Source organism: Cyrtonyx montezumae, unplaced genomic scaffold (assembly GCF_038088225.1).
Source record: "Cyrtonyx montezumae isolate F1298 unplaced genomic scaffold, pur_monq_1.0 scaffold_10, whole genome shotgun sequence".
Taxonomy (NCBI): Eukaryota; Metazoa; Chordata; class Aves; order Galliformes; family Odontophoridae; genus Cyrtonyx; species Cyrtonyx montezumae.
Genome location: NW_027071826.1, coordinates 40,824,889 through 40,845,444, shown reverse-complemented (window position 1 = coordinate 40,845,444; position 20,556 = coordinate 40,824,889). Strand labels below are relative to the sequence as shown.

The following is a 20,556-nucleotide window of genomic DNA, read 5'->3' as shown; positions in this document are numbered from 1 at the left end:
ACAGAGTTCTAAAGGTTGTTGCTAAGTGCAAATTTTTATTTTCTGAATTGATTCAATGTTTTGCAATTTGTAAATTTTACAGCTGTTTGGTGTGGCTGGATTCATTACATACACATAGGTATATGCAGATCTTTCCCTCCCTCTTTTCCTAAGGCACATCACTTTGGTTGTGCTGCTGCTAAGCATTTCCATATTTAAACAGTACTCCAGAGTGTTTATTGAACTGAGTATGCAATATGCCATCCAAACCTCTGGGAATTACACCATAAATTTCCAATATATATAGGCAAAAGGAGAGAAGCCAAACAGGATACAAGTACTAAAAAACCTCAAGATTAGCAAGATATGCTCCTGTCTTTCAAAACAGCAAATCATTATTTCCCATGGAAAACATCATTTCAGATGCAGGCTTTTTTGTACTTAGCTGATTCTGTCATTTGGCTTCCTAAATCTTGTTTAAAAGGTCACAGACCAAGTCCCTTCTATGAGCCTGAGGCCTGATTAATGAGCAGAGAGATTACCAGAAGAAGCACTTGATAGTTTCTTGTCCGAGGGGGGTCCTGATAGGGTATTGTAGGAATTGCTGCACAGCCTGGATGTAGTGTTTTCTTTCAGCTGGCAAGGTTTGTTCCGGGGTGACAGCATTAGTCCGTGTAGATACCTTCTCATGTGAGAGCTGGCACACTGCAGCTTTGGACCTGGTCAAGTCATACCTCAGTTTATATTTGCATCAATTTTCATCAACATTGGAGCACTGAGCTTTCTATGAAATACAATTTTGTCGTGTACTTTAAGCCTCTACTATTGCAGGGCATTAATCAAAAGGATTTTCTGTGTTCCCTGAAGTTTCCTTGAAGCACTTTGCTGCCTTGCCTGGAGTTGTCTTGTAGTGGTGGTTCTGTCTGCATTCACTTGTATTTCACATGCAAAGAAGCAGCCCTCCTGGTAGGCAAAAATTAAAGCATATAAGTCGCTGATCTGTGCTATAAATACTTCCTAGAAGAATGCAATTAGAGATGGATGATAATAAGAAAGAAATCTTAAGTTCATGTTAAGAGAAGGCAGCTTCCTGCTAAAATTAAGTCAAAAAAATAGGAATTTGTTGCACATTGTAATACTGAAATTTTTCTTCAGATAACTATGTGTTATCTGAAGGTTCAGTCACTATCCACTGTTTTAGAGGCACTAGCATCCTTGAGCTAAGTGTTAGTGATGCACAAAACTCTTGTATTCCTTCAGTGTTGCTTGAGGAGCTTCTCTGAAGTATGCTGCTACTCTGGGAGATCTGACTTAGGGACATGATTTGGGTGGGGATGGGTTGATGGGTTAGACTTGATGACTTTAGACGTCTTTTCCAGCCTTAATCATGCTATGATTCTATGACTTTGCTTTCTCTAACAAAGCCCCTTCCATTTGTTCCATTTGTGTATGCTCCTTTACATGCTACAAAGCCTGGGAATTTAGTAGCAATATTTTGTCCCATGCATTGTTGCTGCTTCTTTTCTATGGCTCTCATGTTGGCACAAAACAGATTTCCATCCCTTGGGGAGTCATCTTTGTTCTTTTCAGGCCTAGGTGTCCAAATGGGCCCATATTCTGACATAAAATCTTGTATGTCTGCCAGAGCGGCTACTGAAAAGGTGCCTTCATCTTGAGTTTGAGCTGGAGAGTGGCAGTATGAAAACAAAAATTTATGCTTAACTGCTTCAATTTTTTTTTAAACCACTGCAACTGATTCAAATATTTCAATATCATATGACTCCCAAAGTAATGCATTGAGCAATAGCTGATCCAGCATTATGGCACCTGTTCCACTGTAGCCACTGTTGCTCCATCACATCACTTCACAGAATATTAGCCAGTCATAATAGAAAATAGCAACAGCTATATAGGTTCCAGAAACCCAAAAGGTTAGTAAAACAGTTCAAAGACATTACTAGAGAGCTATCTTGCTTAGATTTGAAGACAGTCAGAACTGCATCAACTTTATGTTTGTCTAGTTGCCCTCCATTCCTTTCAGTTCCAGTGTTGACATAATCACTGTGTTGAGGGAGAACAACTTTTTTCTCTCCTAAATGTATTTTACATTTAAAAGTGATCTCTTTGAGGTAGATTCTAAAGAGCATGAGTAATTTTATTTAAATAAAGAAATAGAATAATCATGAGATTTGGAACAGAGCTAGAAGAATGCATCATGCTTTTTGTAAACTGGTAGTAATTACCCACTAAAATAGAGTATATGTTAATATTGATAAAGCCCACAATTAGCAGCTTACAATGTATTTTCAAAAAGTTTAAGGAATAGCATATACACTAGAAGACAGTATCCAAATAAATAATTGTTCTAATAAAGTATTTTCTGTCAAATTAATCACTTTTTTCATATGGAATATTGCTTTTTTATAAATACTTAAATGCCTGAAGATGTAGCACATTAAATTTTAATTCTGTTTTATTCCATTGTTTAGTTTTTCTCACGGGAGCTGAGGAATGTTTACCAGATAAATGAATAGACCGTTTTCTTAAATAATAATAATAAAAAAAAAACAGCAAGTGAATTGCAAACCAGAAAACATAATAAAACTTTTGCTTTATGCTTGAAAATTTAATCACACATGGAAGAAAATAAATTCCTTTCAATTCTAGAATGAAACCCTGGCCCTCTCCAAATATCAAGATTATATCATTTTCAATGTCTTTGTCAGAAAGTATGAAAACAGTTTTCTCTTTTTCTATATATCTGCCTTTATGTCAAATTCTGGCTCTTGGCAGAAATCTCCATTTTCTTTCTTACCCGAAGTATCTTCAGACAGACCTGTGGGCTTCGTGGATTTGGTACATGGATTTTGGTCCACTTTGTGGTTATGTTTCACTAATGTCTCGTCACCTTTTGATCATCAGTTTTGCTAGTGACACCTTGTTCTCTAAGGTGGAGCAGTATGTTTTCTGTGTGCTATAAATTTTGTTTGAATGCTTTTAGTCAGAGATGTAGAAATAAAATGAAAGATTTGCTGGTGGAGCCGTATATTGTATCATCTCAGGAGTGTCTCATGCTGTTTGCTGCACCACGATGGAACAGCTATACTTCAGAATCAGCAGAATCTTTGTCTATAAGAGAGGCACTGTTTGAAACTTTATCATTTCTAGCTTACGTCTATTTTTGCTGCTCAGAGTTGTTTTCTAAAGGAAACAACTTGTACGTATATTGAGAGTATGTCATAGCAAGCCTAATGGTTGTTTGCTGACTGTTGGTTGCTGTCCCAGGATGATTTCTGAAAGAATAATGAACAAGACAGAAACAGCTCTTTGTTTTTCTATTTCTCTCACTGTTTTTGAGATAGAATATTGAACTACAGATTTCCTTCTTTGGTTCTGGTTTCATTAGTGCTTATTTTAATTGCATGACATTACAACAGTGTTCTTTGTTGCAACAAACATGTAAGAGCAATTTGGGAATGAAACCTGGAGAAAAGATATTGCTCTGACCACCTGTAGCACCTCCAGGAATCCTCCGTGCTCTTTTGGATCTGCTTCTTAGCTTTTTATAATCAAAACAGATTTCCTGGCATTTTCCTCTTCTTCGATCTTTTGTAGTAAATGTGGATTGACCAGTGTTCCTTTGAGTAACTCACATTCTTTAAGGAGCCTGTTAGAAAGCCTACAGGGCAGTAGTTTATACTTAGGCTGGGTCTTGACTGCTCGTTTGATTTGAGGATGTAATAGATAGCAAAGATCATCAAAAGCTTATTAAGGAGGAGACTTAGTGAGTATGGGTTCAGTGCTGCTGTCATTACCAGCTTCCCTGCTGATGGCCAAACTGCAAGGAATGCACACCTCAGTTCAAACATTTCAAGTGTGCCTTTCATCTGGGGGTCTTGACATGCTTTAACAAGGGTCCTGGCCCTGTCTTTGCTCTTGCCAGATCTGGAGGGAAGCTGGCTTTGCTCACAGATTAGTTTTCTACTCCAATAATTTTGCAACTCAAGACAGAACTATCAGGAGTACTAAGTGGAGTATCTGTAGTGTCTGCACAAGGCAAGCTAGCTGACCTGTGGCACCTTGCTGGAGCATCAGCTTCCTTGTGACAGTTAGATCCCAGCTCTTCCTTGAAAACAAAGAAGAGCCTGCTTGGTTGCATAGTGACTCCTTAAAACTTGTGCCTATGGCATGCCTAAACTTCATTCATTAAGACATGAAACTGCATGGGAATTCTTTCAGGAAAGAGTTTATAGCATTTTTCCCCTCATTCATTTGTGTTCACCTGCCTGATGTGAGATAAAGCTTATTTCATTTGCCAGTGAAACTTTGAAGTGGATTGATTGAGTTGGTTGCAGTGTTTCTCTGCATCCAAGTTAAAACTGCAGGATCTTAATGCTTGCTACAGCCTGAGCAGCATATCTTCAAGGTTTGCTCAGCGCACAATTATTAGTTCTATCACCTGTGGAAAGAAATCTCAAATAGCACAGAGCTGAGGCTGCCCTGGACCTTGGTTGAAAATTGCCAACTGCCACCTCACTATCAAATCAGCTCCACCTGTTCTGACACACCTAAATAATATGTATAAAGTGGAGCTCTGCCATATAGAACCTGACTCCACCCAGGCTGACTCAGACAGAGAGCCTTTGGCTCCTTGAGTATGAATGTAGGGGAGCTACAGCTGCTGAACGTGGTGACTGTAGTCAAAAACATCCTTATCAGGTTAGCCAAAAGCTCCCAGAATATTTAGACTCATGACAAGGTCCAAGGAACCGTAGCATCTCAAGAGGTGCCCTGCTTATTATAGAAGCTTTGTTTCCTACAAGACAGCAGCAGCTGCTGTGAATCTTCATGCCTAAATCTATGCTATCTGAATGCCCTTATGACATTGATAAATAGAAATCTAAACATAAGCGTTGATGTTTCAGAATTAGAAATTGGAAATATTTTGTATCAATAACAGCTTTTCCAATCAGTATGTGTTATGACCTTAGTCTGAGGTTGCAGTCTATGAATGATATCTTAATGATAAGCCTTTTAGATACTCCATTTGCAGTATAGAGAGCTATTTTTATTAATCTGGTAAGGGAAAATACATGCAATACTTTAAATGTATTCAAATATCTTTAAAAGTAGCAATGAGAATTTAGATATACATTGTCCCAATTCATGCTGGTACTCTCCCCACAGTATCTTCACTAACCTTTTCCTTTCATCTTAGGGCTCTCACTGGAACCAATTGCCTTCCCTTGGAACATACAAATAAAAATAATTAGCATCATAAGCCTTCAAAATGTACCTACTGCTATCCATGGCAAGCAGATGCAACTGGCCTTCTTTATGTAATGCACCGTCCTGTTCCCATGATGTGTTTGAGGAAGTGATGTTGTAGAGTACATCCAAAGAAAATATCATCAGCAATAACTTCTGTAAGAGGGGTACAGTCCTCAGTTCCAGTGTGTTTTGGTGAATCGTGCTGGCTGAATGATTTGATGAATCAAAACTGGTTGGAACACAAGAATACTGCAGAGCTTGTTCTGTATGTGTATCAAAGTGACTAGAAGCAGAATTTTGTGCTTTTTGTCTATTTTATTGTCAAATGCTATCAAATTATAGAAGTATGTAAATAATTTATAAAACTGTAATTACGGTTTGCAAAGAACAATCTGCTTTATACCGAGTGTGGCCTCAGTGCTGCTTTTCCTGGAATAGCAACAGTAGGAAATCTGAAATATTTTTCCAGTGTCTGGTGGTAGAAGAGTAAGCGTGCTGGATTTTTCCTATTTTAGAAGTATGTCTGAAAACAGATGTACTTAATAAACCATGAAATAGTTGTTGGTAATTGGGGAGGAGGGGGGGGAGGAAGTGAGCTTTGTCTTAGGTGGGTATATGGAAAAAGGCTTGGTGTGTTTTTCGTTTTCATAAAATGAGTGATTTTCCTAGGCCTGTATATCTTGGTAGGATATCGTCTGTGCCTCCCAATAGAATTTGAATTTCTGGTCCTTGAAAATCCCTTTTCACCCCAAGGATTCATTTTTCTATCATCACATTTTTAAGGTAACTGGCTCTAAATGTTCAGATTTCACATTGGCTTTATCAGATCAGGTGTGTTCAAACTTGGTGCTGTAACACTGCAAACAGCATCAATTAATCTTTATAAGCAAAAATAGAAGGGCAGAAATAGAAATGATGCCATAGCTGTCCGGCCTTCTTTTAACATGTCACTGATAATAATAGATCAATAACTCTAAAGCTGTGACAGCCTTCTGGGAAAGCTGCAGTCCCATTCTGGAGAACCGCTGCTGATCCAGTTACTGAGAAATGTGCCTGAGCCCACATTTCAAATAATCCTGCTGCGAGAGTCCTTTCCTTCACCCATGTGGTGGGGGTTGGTTGTCAGGCTCCCAAACACTTGATGCTCTGAATGGGCTCTGCTATGCAACTGGGAGTGCTAATGAAGTTATCAGCTTCAGCTGTATGGAGACCACCCTGCTTTGGAAATATTTCTGTTCTGGGTTAGGAGGCTGTCCTTGGAACCTCATTTTATTTCGCTCTTTTATTTATCTATTTATTTTTGATGAAATGGATCGTGCTCTCCTCTCTGTTTGCTTCATTAAGGTAATGCTCTGTGCAGAGAGCTCTGGCTGTGGCCAAGTTCTAAAATAAATTCAGGAGTGCAGAGATGGGTGAGTTCCAGGGTGTCCCACTGAGCAGGCTGCCACAGGAGCAGAAAGGAAGAGGGATTTACGTCTCAGGAAGATGTGGACACAGCTGAAAGTGGTCACCTTGCTCAGGGACAGGTCAGCTGCCTCTTACAGCAGCCCTTTGCCTGCTCTGTTGGTGGCACTGGGGCAGCATCCTGTGTTCTCAAGTGGTACAGCCCGAGGACACGGCTGGCTGCCAGTTGATGTTAAGGGAGATCTGCATCATGTGCTCCCAGATGTGGATCTAATCACTTCTCAACTCCTGGACTTCGAACAGAACAAAAGTTCAGGACATGTACAAGCACTCTTTGGAGAGTGCAGCGGTTCCTGATTGGGATATTGGGCTCCAGCCAGTGCCTCGTAAACAGGTGTCAGCCTCCCAAAAAAGCCCTCCCCACGTGCCAGCAGCGGGTATCCTCGCTGGCGTGCCTGCGGCAGGATTTAGTGGGTCAGGAGGAATGACCCATAGGTCAGCAATGAGGCGTGCTGCTGGGCTGGCATGCCTGAGGCTTCCTTGACATTTGCCTTGCCTTACTTCTCCTCAGGGCGAAGGAGGGATTTCAGGCTCTAAATCTAAACAGCAAGTTTTTCAATGTATTAGGTATGGGATAAGGAAGAGGAGAAAGTAATGGGTGAGTTGATTGTGAGGGCTTGCTTATTTACTTGTTTGTTTTCCCTTCCTAGCCCAAGGATTAACCTGTAGCTTTCAATTCGGGCAATATGGGAAGCAAAGAAACGAGTGAGGCTGTGCTAAAGGAAGATTCTGCTGCTAGGGGGCAATATATATTAAGCAAAAACACACTGAGAGTTCTCTGTATCTGCTGAAGTTTTTAAAAAAAAACAAACAAACTCCAAACAGAAAAATACCCAATATTTCACTATGGTATTTCTTCTGCAGAAAAAGCATAGTATAAACAAAATATGCAGCTTATATATATCTGTGTGAATGCATTTCTATTTCTTTAGTTTGTTTGTTTGTTCAACAAATAATTGTTCGTGTGTGATTTTTTTTTTCTTCTTCATCACAATGGGTTCACTATCAGTTTCAGAGACCATGCACAGCACTTTTCCATCTTGATTCATACAAATGAAATGCCTTCGGTTTAAGAGATCTAAATGTGTTTCAGAGGCTGCTGGGAAGAATTGGTGCTCTGGCTCCTGGCTCTTTAAAACCTCATGCTGAAGGAACATATCATGCACGATCCTCCAATTTTCTTTCCAAATTCAATCAGCGTTGAAAAGCGCTTTAAAACGTTTATGTAAAGCAAAAAGATAACAATCTGGACATTAGAAAGTCTTAAATCACACGGTCTTATAACTGTCCTGCTTCTTCCTTGTTGAGAATAACTGGGACAGTTAGCTCAGATGTCTTTGTGACTTTTTGTTCTAGCCCCTTTCTTAAGTGTACTCCAAAAAAAAAAAAAAGAAAGCATGAGGAGATAAGAGATGGCTTCAGCTGCATTATGGCCTTCATGTTGGGTGGTGAAATAGTTGTTCAGTTGTTTAAATATACTCATCCTTGTTTTAGATCTAGAGCCAGATGGTTCTGTAAAACTACATTGTGAGAATGCAGTTTTCCATTTATTTTAATATTTAGTGGTTATAAGAGTTTATGAGTATGGTACTCATAAGGTAGTTGATTGAGGTCCAAGCTGGTAGTGGGGAAAGAAGCATCTACTTCTCGAGCAGATTTTTAATTCTTGTTCACCTAATCATCAAAGTCCAGGGAAAGAAGAGGCGTTGTCTAAATGCATACAGGTTGCAGCATAGCATGCCAGATTTCTGTGGTAGAGAATTTGTTGTTAATTAGCATTAAGAGAAGCTTGCCTGAGGATGTTTTGCAGCTGCAAATGAAAGTTGCACAAAGACACAGATGTTTCCAAGTATTTTTTAGTAATGTTCTTTTGTTTCCTGTATTATTCGGAGTGAGAGACTCACTGGAGATTACGGGGCAGAATTATTTGGAACAGAGGTACAAAACCAGCACAGGTTCTCAGCGTTGCCTTTTCTGGTCTCATTCACCAGTGCTTGTTCTCATGCTCTCTTCTCTCTGTTCCGTAAAACTTTGTGTTCCAGCTGAATGAAGTACTTATTTTATACTGAAACAGCACAGTTCCCATTGCAGCTGCTCTGTACAGGCTATGAAAAACAGAGTGTTCACAACAGCAGATGTGGGAATTACCTGGCAGTGCCTGTGCTATCAAAGGGAGGTGTTCTGTTCATACGTGTGCCACTGACCAAATACTTTTTTGAGCCTGGTTCAAGGATGGGATTGAAATTAGTATCTGGCAATGTCAAAACAACTTTTCAACATTTTGCACCTGTACAGAATGTGTATGTATGGAAACAGGTGAGGAGTACTTTAAGGTATTTTGTTATATAGTATATATATTTGGCAGTGTTTTCTGAGATTTGTACCAAATACTGAGAGATGACAAAATATCTAAAGGGGAGCTACTCTTTAGTAGAGTCTGTTGTGATAGGACAAGATGAAATGGTTTCTGATGAAAAAGGAGAGATTTTGACTGGATATAAGAAGAAAGTTTTTTTACAATAAGGGTGGTGAGGCACTGGCACAGGTTGCCCTTGAGAGGTGGTGGGTGCCCCATCCCTGGAGACATTCAGGGTCAGGCTGGATGGGGCTCTGAGTACCTGATCTAGTGTAGGTGTCCCTGATCATTGTAGGCAAGTAAGACTTAATGGCCTTTAAGGGTCTCTTCAAACAATTCTGTAATTCCATCATAATACATAATAAAGCATAGAAGTGTTGGGTGGGTTTGAGTTTACAATAGCAGGAGTTTCTGCTGTCTTAAAATCAATGGAGTTTTGATAACCATCAGCTGTGGAAAGGGAAGGGAGATGTCAGCTCGGGCTGTGCTGAAACATGTCAAGCACTTCTTCAAGACTTTGCTGTAGTGCTTTCTGGTTAGTAATAGAGAAGAGCGGGTTAGTCAACGTTAGAAGGCTGCAAAGCCAGCAACTGTCACAATAATCCTCTTCTTTCAGCTCCCAACAAAGAGATTAAGATGTGACCCAAGCTGAATCAGGATGCCAGCATGCTTTGTGCTATTCATTTTGTCTGCTTACTTGCCATAAATAATTATAAACATGAATTTTATTCGAGATTAAATTATTGTCTTTATTGAATATGATTAATTCAAAATACAGGCTTAAGTTTTTAGAATATTGTGTCCTGTGTCAGAAGATGTTCTGTAACAGAATTCTTTGACCTCTGCCAAATCAGCATATGTGAACTACTCATAATCCCTGTGCGTTTGTAATTACCAAAGTGACTTGGATGGCTTTGCTTAGTTTTAAATGCTGACATCATCTTCAAGCACAGAAATCAAACTTCTTGTAATTGACATTGTATCAGTGGAGTTCTCACCATTTTGTGTCTTTTTTCTAGTAGTCATAATAAACCGAAATTTTATGATTCATTGCCTACCTTAAGCACTCATTCTTTCTGATATTGCCAGGCTACCGATGCATAAACAGAAATGTAAATATATGCTTGAGGATGGCTGATTGCTTGGGCTTACACAATAGCACTGAGTCACCAGACTAGGTCTCCTTGCTCTTCACTGCAGACCTAACAAATACAATTGAAACTCGCAGCAAAGCACAGAGGGTTCGTTTGGGCTCACTGATGTTTGTGATTTTCTGCTTCAAACATTTTCCATCCTAACTATGGTTTCTAAACTAGAGCTTTTCAGTTCACAGACCCATTGTAAGGTATGAAAAATATTCAGGTTCATTAAGTCGTTAATTGACACTTCATTCCTAATGTTCTTTGCAGCCTGGTGGAGTACCTAGGTTTTATTTTCTGCATGTGTCAGAGGAAGAGGAAGGAAAGAGGAGTTCTATAGCACTTAAGCTATTGTTTCTAGAAAATTGTTTCAGGCGTTCTTCCAAATCAAAATGTAGGTAGTTATGTGTTGCTGTATTATGTATTTTAAAGCTATGGAAAAAAAAAAAAAAGAATATGCAGCTGATTACAAATGTCTAAATACTTGAGTGTTCATGGAGTTTGTGTATGTGCATGTGTATGTGCATGTGCTGGGGAAAAACAGAACGTAGAAGCATAGGGGATTGTTATTAACATGCTAGTTGCTTCCATTAGACAGCTGATTTTTGTGTGCGTTTCTGTATTATTCCATAAAAGGATAATTTGGATATTACAATTTGTTGTTCAGGTGGTTTGCTGAGTTTGAGAATCCTGCGCTAAGATCACAGGATTGATCTAAGAAATAACTATTTCAGTATTTTAAAGGAAAGCCAGGAATAGCAGCACAGACGTGCAGAGATGTGGGTGTTACATGCTGTATGCCTGAAGTACGTGAGGATAATTGCTGCCCAAGCTCTGTGCAAAGGTTACGGTGGTAATTGGTCAGGAGTGGGGAGGATGTGGATGCCAGACATTAGATCTGGACACTGAAGTTCCTAGGAATGCCTTCACCACCCAGTGAAAATGTGGAGCTTATTGAAAGTAGCGTGGGACAGCAGATTTCCTAAGTATAGGGACTGAAATGAAGATCCATAAACTTATGGAAATTGCTATTTCCAGAGAAGCATGACTGATACTTCCAGAGAAGCTTGGCTCTCTTACCAAGTGTTCTTCTCTTTGTAACTGATAAGCCCAAGAAGCACCACACCTTCCTCCTGTGATGCGGGTGTTGCCCATGCTAACTCCTGTACAAGTGCAGACCTTGCATTTGATTTAGCTGAGCTTCGTGAGGCTGTATTTCTTCAGACTGTTGAGACCCATGAAGTGGCATCCCTACCCTGCAGCGTATCAGGCGTTCTCCATCCCATGCCTTCCACAAACCTGCTAGGGAATGCAATCTCCCCTGCCCTCCTCATCATGCCACCCTTGAAGGTCCACCAAGTTCGGATGGGTCATTAGGTGTAGAGCAGCATTCCCTTAGGCTAAGAAATAGCTGGCTAAAATGCAATGTCTTACCTCATCCTAAAGTTAATGGCAGCTCTAGGTAGAAAGGGAGTATTTTCTTTCAGGGGCTACGTCTGTCTAAGGCCCTGAGGCACTGTGCATACTGTGTACAGTTTTGGCTGTTCCCTGTTCTAGGGGCAGAGCACTGGACAAGCTGCAGCAACAGATTGTTGCAGTCTAGCTGCTAGAATGTGCTCCTCTGCATGTTTTCCTTGTTTGTTTTTGGGGGAAAGTTAATTTAGTATCCTCTCAAGGCTAAATTCTAAAATTCTTGCTTTATCTTTGCTTCTTAGACAAGCAAATTCTGCTCCCAAGGGTTTTGGAAAAAGGCATAGTTCTGCAATATTTTGCTTCAGTGTCAAAATGAATCAAATCTCAAAAAACTTTGCCTTCCATTGCGTGTATAAATGTACACATGCAAACAGTGGTTTATTTTTCAACAGTTAGCTGGTTGTTTAGTTTGTAGCAAAATTTATACATGAAATCCCTTAGCCCACCTATAGAGTTAAATACTAATTAGGAACAGTAAGGCTGTCTGGCTGGGTACGACTGAGTAAACCTAATATTCAGAAGACAGTGTAAGTGGGAATGGTTCATCACATTCTATGTGGTACATATGTACCTGAGGGAAAGTATGCTTAGTTGGTGTGGCAGTACCATGGGGGGGATGTTGGAGACACTCCTCAGAGGAGGAAGTTGAGCTCAGGGCCACGAGCTCCCAAACCAAAGTAAGGGGTGGGTGGGAGCCCTGCAGGAAGGCTCATTGGCAGCTGAGGGCAGGAACAGGATACGTCTAAGCTTGGGTGGCTCTGGGAGGAGCAAGTGTTGGGATTAAAGTGTCCTGATGAAGTCATTCCTTTTCCTTTCAGACGCAGACAGTGATTTTCATGGAGTGGATTTTCTGCCAGACGACCTCAGTGAGGCTCCAGATGAGACAGGAATGAGGGTGAACAAGAAATACTCCTGCCTACCTGCTGAAGAGAAGGGCATTCACATCATCAACATCCGAGCTATTGAGGATATAGGATATGACCAGCATGAAAGCACCGTGAGTAAAGAACTTGCCAGATGTGCAGCACCTGGCATGCTGTGCTTTTTTCCTTACCTCATTCCTAAGTGTTCCCTTTCCTTGGAGGTTCTGCCAGTCTCCCCCTCCCCTTTCAGGGGTGCAGAGGAGGCTGCTGCCAGCCACAGCACCTGCTGTTTTGGTGGGCATGGTACTTAGGTGTGTGGAGTGCTGAAGGGAAGCAAGGGATCCTTTATTTAACTTGTAGCCTAAGAAGAGACTGGTTATTCTCAGAGTAATCTGTCAGTAAGGCTGCGGCAACCTTTGAATCTCTGCCCACACTGAGCAGAACACAGAAGTGTCCAAAATTGTGTGTGAAAACTGTTCTTAGCAGAAGTAATGTTAAACAGTTTGTAGCATGCAGCAGAGGCTTTTTTCCCATAGTCAGATTTCTAGTATCATTAATTGTCCCTCAGTTAAGACTTTTTATCAGCAGTTTTAAAGGAAGTTAGTAACATAAACGCACAGCAGGATTAGGAGCTGGCTGTGTCATAAGTGCATAAAAGTAAGCTTATTCAGGTGAAGGAATGGAGGTGGGGTGAGCTATGTAACAGACCTTGCTGGAGAAAGACTCACCATAAAAAGCAGTGCTTGATTCTTTGTGCTTGTGCTTAATTAGCGTTGAGTGTGGTGGAATGATTCTGTCAGGACTGTTTTGAAACTGAGATGCCCTTTCTTTGCCTCTTCTACAAGCCGAGGGACAGGGTTCATGCTGTTCATGCTGTTCATGCTCTTCTACAAGCAGAAGAACAGGTTCATGTCTTGGCTGATGCACCTCTCCACTTCAGCGGCCTACAAGAATCTTGCAGTATTAGAGAACATCCATAAAAGACTCTATTTACTTCTTTAAATCAGGACAACAGGCTCCTCTGGAGTCCTTTGGCTCATCCATTTCACAGTGCAGTAGAGGTAGTCTTATCATTAGGGAATGTGTTGAGGCTTTTGTATGCATTGAACAACTGACTCTCCTACAATGTCAGCTGCTCCTCAAGAGGGTCAACTTTTCAACAAGCTCAAGGAAAGGCAGAAATTAATATTTGTTAGTACTTTGGTATTATGTCTCTACAGTTATCTGGTCCAGTTTTCAAGAAGTGTGTGAAAATGGGGCTGTGTTTTGCAATTTAAGTTTCTTGTGTCCTGCAGCACTTCACAGCCAACCTGTACAGCATTAGTTCAAGGCAGAAATAAAGCCCTTGCCACCCTCAGATTGTGAGGGAGCTTGGGGGTTTAAAAGTGGGAAGAAGAGTGGTGAACTCAGCTAGCAAGGAACACGCTTCCTTGGCTGCAGTCCATGGGTATTGGCCGCACTCGGCGCCCAGCTGGCTCCCTTCGGTCTGTATGGGGGCTGATCTCTTTCTCAGATGATACAAACTAGCAGCAATAGATAAAAGAAGTGAGAAATGTTTGCACATGATATCAATCTATCTGTCAGAACTAAAACACAGATGTCCCAGATGGAAGAGGACAGATGATCTTAGTGGCAATTAACCCTCAGTGGAAACAACCAAAGTTGCTCAGTAGCTGACTTATGAAGCAGTGTGCTGGGAATTAGATTAAACCCCAGTCATTTTATCTATTTATTTCTGGCCAATGAAATCCCAGCTGGCTATCAAGAAAATTGCAAGTGTTAACTTGCAAAATTGTTTTGAGTGAGTAGCATGGGCGGGCTCCTCCTGCAGGATTGCTTCCTGTGGTTAAGTCTTGGTGTGTACTGGGAAAGTAATGCTTGATACCAGACCCTGTTCTGCTTGGTTCCTGTTTTACACTGCACTAATTATTCTCCTTTTCTCCACACACTCCCTCCCTGCTCCCAGTTATTGAACTCCCTATCCAAAAATCCAGATGCTGACTGCAAGTATGGACTGTACTTCCGAGATGGCAAGAGGAAAGTGGATTACATCCTGGTATATCACTACAAGAAGTCTTCAGCAGGGAGGACTCTCGCCAGGAGAGCCCAGCACAATGATGCGGGTGCCAGGAGTGCCAAGCAGGACCCACTGCCTGGGAAGGGTGTGCAGATGGAGATGGGTGAGAGTGAGCCCCATGCAGACTGCCACGAAGATGACAAGAGGTTTCGCAGGGAGGAGTATGAGGGGAACCTCGTGGAGGCTGGCCTGGAACTGGAACATGATGAGGATGTAAGGAACTAATGTAGATGTGTAATGATAAGGGGGGTGGCTAGTGGGTAGGTCTGGGAAGATCACAGAGCCATAGGGGCTAGAAGGGACCTCTAGAGATCATCAAATCCAGCCCCCTGTTAAAGCAACAGCGGGGTAGCACAGGCAGGCATCTAGAAGGGTCTTGAGTATCTCCAGGAAAGGAGACCGTACCACTCTCTGAGCAACCTGTTTTAGTGTTCCATCAATCCATCAATAAAGAGGTTCTTCCTTGTGTTACTATAAAACTTCCTATGTTACAGTTTCTGCCCCTTGCCCTTGTTCTATTGCTACACTCCACAGAAAAGAATCCGCCCCCATTGACTTGACTCATTCACTTTAGATATTTATAAACAGTTATGAGTTCCCCTCTCAGCTTTCTCTTCTCCAGACTGAAGAGTCCCAGGTCTCTCAGCTTTTCCTCTTATGGGAGATGATCTGGGTCCCTCATCTTTGTCTCTAGAAATTCCCTGTCATTTTTGAATCAAGGAACCCAGAACTGGACACGGTACTCCAGATGTGGTCTCATCAGTGTAGAGTAGTTGGGGACGATTACCAGGGCAACAGTCAGAGCTTCTTAGCCATCACTCACCATGGCACGTGCCTTACTGCCACACAGCTTGTTGATGTGTTATCATAGCTGGAGGCGAGGTTTAGACAGCTGTAAACAGCAATCAGAGGTTGATGGGTTGACGGTATGCCTTGGGTTGGGTCCACCAGTAATTCTGGCTCTGATGAGAAATATCTGATGCAGACAGTAAAATTTTCATGCCTTGGTGCAGCCTCTGGAGAATCATGTTTGTGCAAGGTGCTCTGCTAAATACTGTGGTTCAAGCACGTGGCTCTGGGTTGTGGTTTTGTTCTTTCCATTCTCTGATATCAAGAGTACAGCACTTCACCTGTACCCTGAAAACAGCATGAAAATGTGATGTGTGTGAAGTACTGCCAATGTGTGATTAGTAGAAATAGCTGCAGTCATATTAATTTCAAATAAAGCTATTACAATTAACTGATCCAGCCAATGTGCCTGAAATCCCCATGAGAGAGGGGGAGCGTTTGTGTTGGTTTTATTTACAAGATGTAACAGTTGACATTAAATATCCAGAGCAACAATCAGTGTTAAATAAATAAACATGCCACCCCTAATTCACAAATTTCAGGTGAGGCTGATGGTACAGTGTGAAAAAATCTTTCAATTCTCTGTGCTTATGTGAGAATACAAATTGCTTTGTGTCAGGTTGTTGTAGAGTAGTTTTGTTCATTTGTTCATTAAGCCACTAAAATGCTCTTCAGGGAAGTAAATTCAAGGATGGCTTGGAAATGATGGCTGGTTGGAAGGCTGGTGGTTAGTTATGTCCTCTGAGTAATCAGTGGGTTTCTGGAAGGCAGGCAAGGAAAGGGAGCTGTCCCTTCGTGCTGCAGCTGTGACTGTGGGTTCTGAGCAGCCCTTGTTGAGGCAGCAAGGACCCTTCTCAGCTCCATACCTTACAGTGTATGGCATTGGCCCTGTGCCTGTGAAACAAATTTACCTGGCTTAGTCTATATTTGTGTCTGTAGCCATTAGCTTTTATTTCCCAAACAGTTTTTATCTTTTTATCTGTTTAACCTAATGGGGATTGTTCTGGAAGACAATAGCGTTTCTGAGTCACGTTTTATATCAGCTCAAAGCAGAAAGGTGCCCAGTGATTGTCCTGTTGTTAGAAACTGCTCAGCTCAAACAAATGAGCTGATAGTGTTGGCTGTAATGAGTTTTCACTAAATGTGGGTGAAACACAAGGGGGAAAATACTTAATTTCCTCTCACCAGTAACCTTTTTTCTTGCTTTATTTTTTTTTCCCCTTAAGACTAAGATCCACGGTGTTGGATTTGTAAAAATCCATGCACCATGGAATGTACTATGTCGAGAGGCAGAGTTTCTTAAGCTCAAGATGCCCACAAAAAAGGTAAGTACAATTTTCCTCTTTTGTTTTCTCTTTTTCTTGGTGTTTTGTCCCTTTGTCCCCTTCCCTCCCCTCTCCTCCCCCCCTTGGAAGGCATTGTTTAAACACATTCCCATTACACCCCTTACAAATATACTTCTCTTCCCACAAGCACTTATAAAATAGTGAACTAATCTGCACAGCCTGGCAAGGAAGACAGCATCCCCCTGGCACTTAACAAGAAAAGTAGGAGAGTCACAAAATTTATTGCTTGGGTCAACAGAAAGATTAAGCAGAAGCAGGGATGGAAATCTCAAACTCCTGTCTCCTGCTGTTGTCTGTGTGCAGTGCAAGTGATTTCATTCAGTGCTTTACCCTCCCAGTGTGTTTTAAAGGAGGTTGCAATTGATAGTGAAATTTATTTCTTCATTTTGGTGGTTTCTTTCTCACCCAAAAGGTTGGACTGCTAAAAAATGAATGTACTACTTTGCACGCAGTAGTCTCGCTGGGTTTAGGTGGCTACTTACATACCTCATCAGTCATGCTTGCAGGAGTTGGGACGCTACCACAAAATAAATTACCTCTCAGAATATTTGAAATGTCATTAAAGATACAACGGTGTATTTTCATCGTGAGCTAAATTCTAAGTCACCCATGATAGACTGCTACCTGCTTAGCTGGAGTAGCTTAGAGATGGATTAATATTTAAACATGCTAAGTGCATGTCTCAGACTGCAGAGGGAAGTCTGTAATGGAGAAAGAGACACTCTCAAAGCTCAGCGTCATTTATTACAGTGCTAAAACTACACATTTGGTTTGGATTTTATATCAATTCCCATTATTGCCTCACTTACCACTGATTTTAGTCAGAAGCATAATTAGATAAAAAGAGAACTTCAGTAGAATAGTGGCTTCACTGTTATGGAAGCAAAATATCCTGAATAATCTTTGGTTATATGGATGAGGAGAGCATCCTGATAGCTGCAGAATATCCACAGGAAAGCCCCTGCTGCTGCAGGGTGTGGAGAATACTTCTGTCCCTTACTTCATTGTCCTTGTGCTCTGAGGAGATGGTACCTATGAGTGTGTCTCTCTGAACCGGAAAATGAGTTTTACCATTCTTCTGTTTGCTCCCTTAGATGTATCAAATCAATCAGACCCACGGTCTCCTGAAAAAGATCAACTCGGTAATTCAGAAGATAACAGAGCCCATCCAGCCCAAGGTGGCTGAGCACAAGCCACAGACAGTGAAGCGCCTTTCCTACCCCTTCTCCAGGGAGAAGCAGCACTTGTAAGTGATCACGGTGCCAGCAGGCCTGGGCTGCTCTGGTAGTGGCTGCAAAGAAAATGAGTGTCAAGCAAAACTTATAATGCCATTGATTGTAGTCTTTTTTCCACATAAAATGAAAATGCTCAGTAAAATTTATAGGCAGAGTTGTGAATTAATAAAGACAAAGATAATGACAGTGATCTGGTATGGGCAGCTCACATATATGGCAAATTAGATCTCGTCTTGTAAATGATATGAAGCCAGTGGGAGCAGTGGACTGGTAAGAGTAGCTGTAGATGTGGGTGGAGGAAAAAAATCTTAAGGTGGGGCCCAGCCAATTTCATTCGCCTTGGATTGCTTTGCTGCTGCTCTTCCTTGGCCAGCATCCCAGAGGCAAAGCTTTGAAGAGTGTGTTTATGTGCATGCCAGCTGGAACAAATACCAGTCCCAGGGCAGGATTTCTTCACTTTAGATACGGACATTTTTTTGTTTTTTTAATAAAGGGATGCGGAACACTAATGGAGTTGTGTACTAGATTCACGTGCCTGATAGTGGGGCCAGTTGATGTATGTGACGTTTGATGTATTCTTAGACTTGCAGGAATTAAATTTATACATGTGCTGCATGTAGGATGTTCCTGCAGCAAAGGAGACTGATAGGTGAGAGAAAGCTTAGAAGGTGCCCCTTAACTTGTGTTTGGCAATGCCTCATGATACTTGCAGAGGTGGCTGCTTTCAATGAGACCATCTAGGCGTTTGCTGAATGAGGGAAGCCAGAGTGCTCGTACAGGTTTTGCAGGTACAGCCCACATATAAAGATTATTAGGAGAAAGAAACCATAGCAGGCAGGAATTCAATTAAATGAGCACAGACAGCATCGTTTGTGTGGAAAAAGCTATAAATATATAAAGCATGTATTTAAAATGCAAAAGTTGAACTTTCTTTTTAATGACGTTTCTAAAAGCTACCCTTTAATGTTAGATACGAGAGAACCTCAGGAGGAAAGACAATATTGAACGAGGTCAACAAGAGCAGGAAATTACTATATTGTTTTTTGTTGTTGTTATTTATTTATTTTTACCATAATGGGCTTCCTTCTGATCTTTTAACAGGTTTGATTTGTCTGACAGAGATTCCTTCTTTGACAGCAAAACAAGAAGCACTATAGTAAGTACTGTATATAAATAATTTATGGTGGATAGTGCCTTCATCCTGGTGTTAACAGCCCTTTTGCTGACTTTAGGACAAAGCCTATTGCAGGTTTGTCCCTTTGTACCAAAGGCCAGAGATCACCTGTGACATTTATTATTTATCCAATAAATATTTCCAGCTTTAGCTTGTATGGTAAGTTGTGCTTGATGCTAACAAGTTGCTGCCTTTTGAACAATGATTTGGATCTTCTTTTTGGTTCATGGTGAACGTGTAACATGATTTCCTAGTAGGCACATCACTAGGAGGGAACAGATTTAGGTTCTGTGTTGCACCTACCTGTCCCTAATTATGCACTGCTCTATTGCAACTCTACAGGCTTCAGCAGCTCCCTGAAAGAAGTGAAGCCTAAAGCAGAGATAAGATATCACAGAATAAATCTGAGTAATATCTTATGACTCAGAGCATGAAATAGAAAGGCAAGAAAGTGTGTCCTTCTCTGTAGTCAAATATTAAAGGGGATATTAGTAAAGTCCATGCAGCATCCAGGGCTGTGGCAAAAAGCAATTGCTGTGACAATTCTGCAAAGCATGATGCTGACTTCTTGCCCAACTTCCCTAGAGCCCCTAAGGAACACCAGGCATAGAGCAGTAATGCTGATCCATTTGAAATCCCTGCAAATAACCTGGTAATAAAAGGTAGATTGAGCAGTGCCTGGCATCTTCTTATCCTGTATGCATTTCTCTTTGTATTCTTGTTACTTGAAGTTCTCTCCTGCCTTTCCCATATGTATTTTTAAACCACAGTGCAAATATTGACCCTCCCACCTACAGCAAAATGAACAGGAATCTAGTCACTCCCTGTGAGGCTCTGGTGAATAGAAAAAGCTGGAGACCTTGAGCTTATTAAAAAAAAAAAAAACCAACAAAACATTATGTAACTGGCCATCTCACTGTGACAGCTCTTTAACCCTTGGGGGCTAAAGGACAGCGTTGGACAGAGGGGCAGCTTCAGGTAACCCCCCATGACCCCAGCAGGCAGCAACTGTGCTGCTTGCCCCTGAAGAGCTGCCAATGCTTACATCAAAAAATGCAGGCTGACCTCCCCTGCCATCCTGGCCCCATACCAGTGTGCAAAGGTTATTCGACAATAAATGAAAACAAATCGTAAAACAAATATGTCTGTTTTGTCACCAGTGTCTGAAATGTTAAGGTCAAACTGTTTCTTTTACCTGTTTTCTGATAGCTGCTGCACGTGTGCAAGCTCATGAGGCTGGAGACAGCAAAGTATGTAAGGCACTGCAGAGCATGGGCAGCAGGGGTGGGTGGCCTGACAGGAGGGAAATGTCAGGCAATAGTCATGGTGA

At 41.3% G+C, this 20,556-nt stretch overlaps 1 protein-coding gene across 6 annotated transcripts in view; it reads left to right on the top strand.

The window, feature by feature from the left end:
• Positions 1–20,556, top strand: part of ANO1 (anoctamin 1) — a 73,163-nt gene that overhangs the window by 19,239 nt on the left and 33,368 nt on the right. For all 6 annotated transcript variants that reach the window (XM_065755023.1, XM_065755021.1, XM_065755020.1 and 3 more), the window contains exons 2-6: positions 12,501–12,679; positions 14,512–14,835; positions 16,698–16,796; positions 17,912–18,063; positions 19,154–19,208. In XM_065755023.1, the coding sequence (XP_065611095.1) occupies positions 12,501–12,679; positions 14,512–14,835; positions 16,698–16,796; positions 17,912–18,063; positions 19,154–19,208 (809 nt within the window). The remainder of the gene's footprint in view (positions 1–12,500; positions 12,680–14,511; positions 14,836–16,697; positions 16,797–17,911; positions 18,064–19,153; positions 19,209–20,556) is intronic.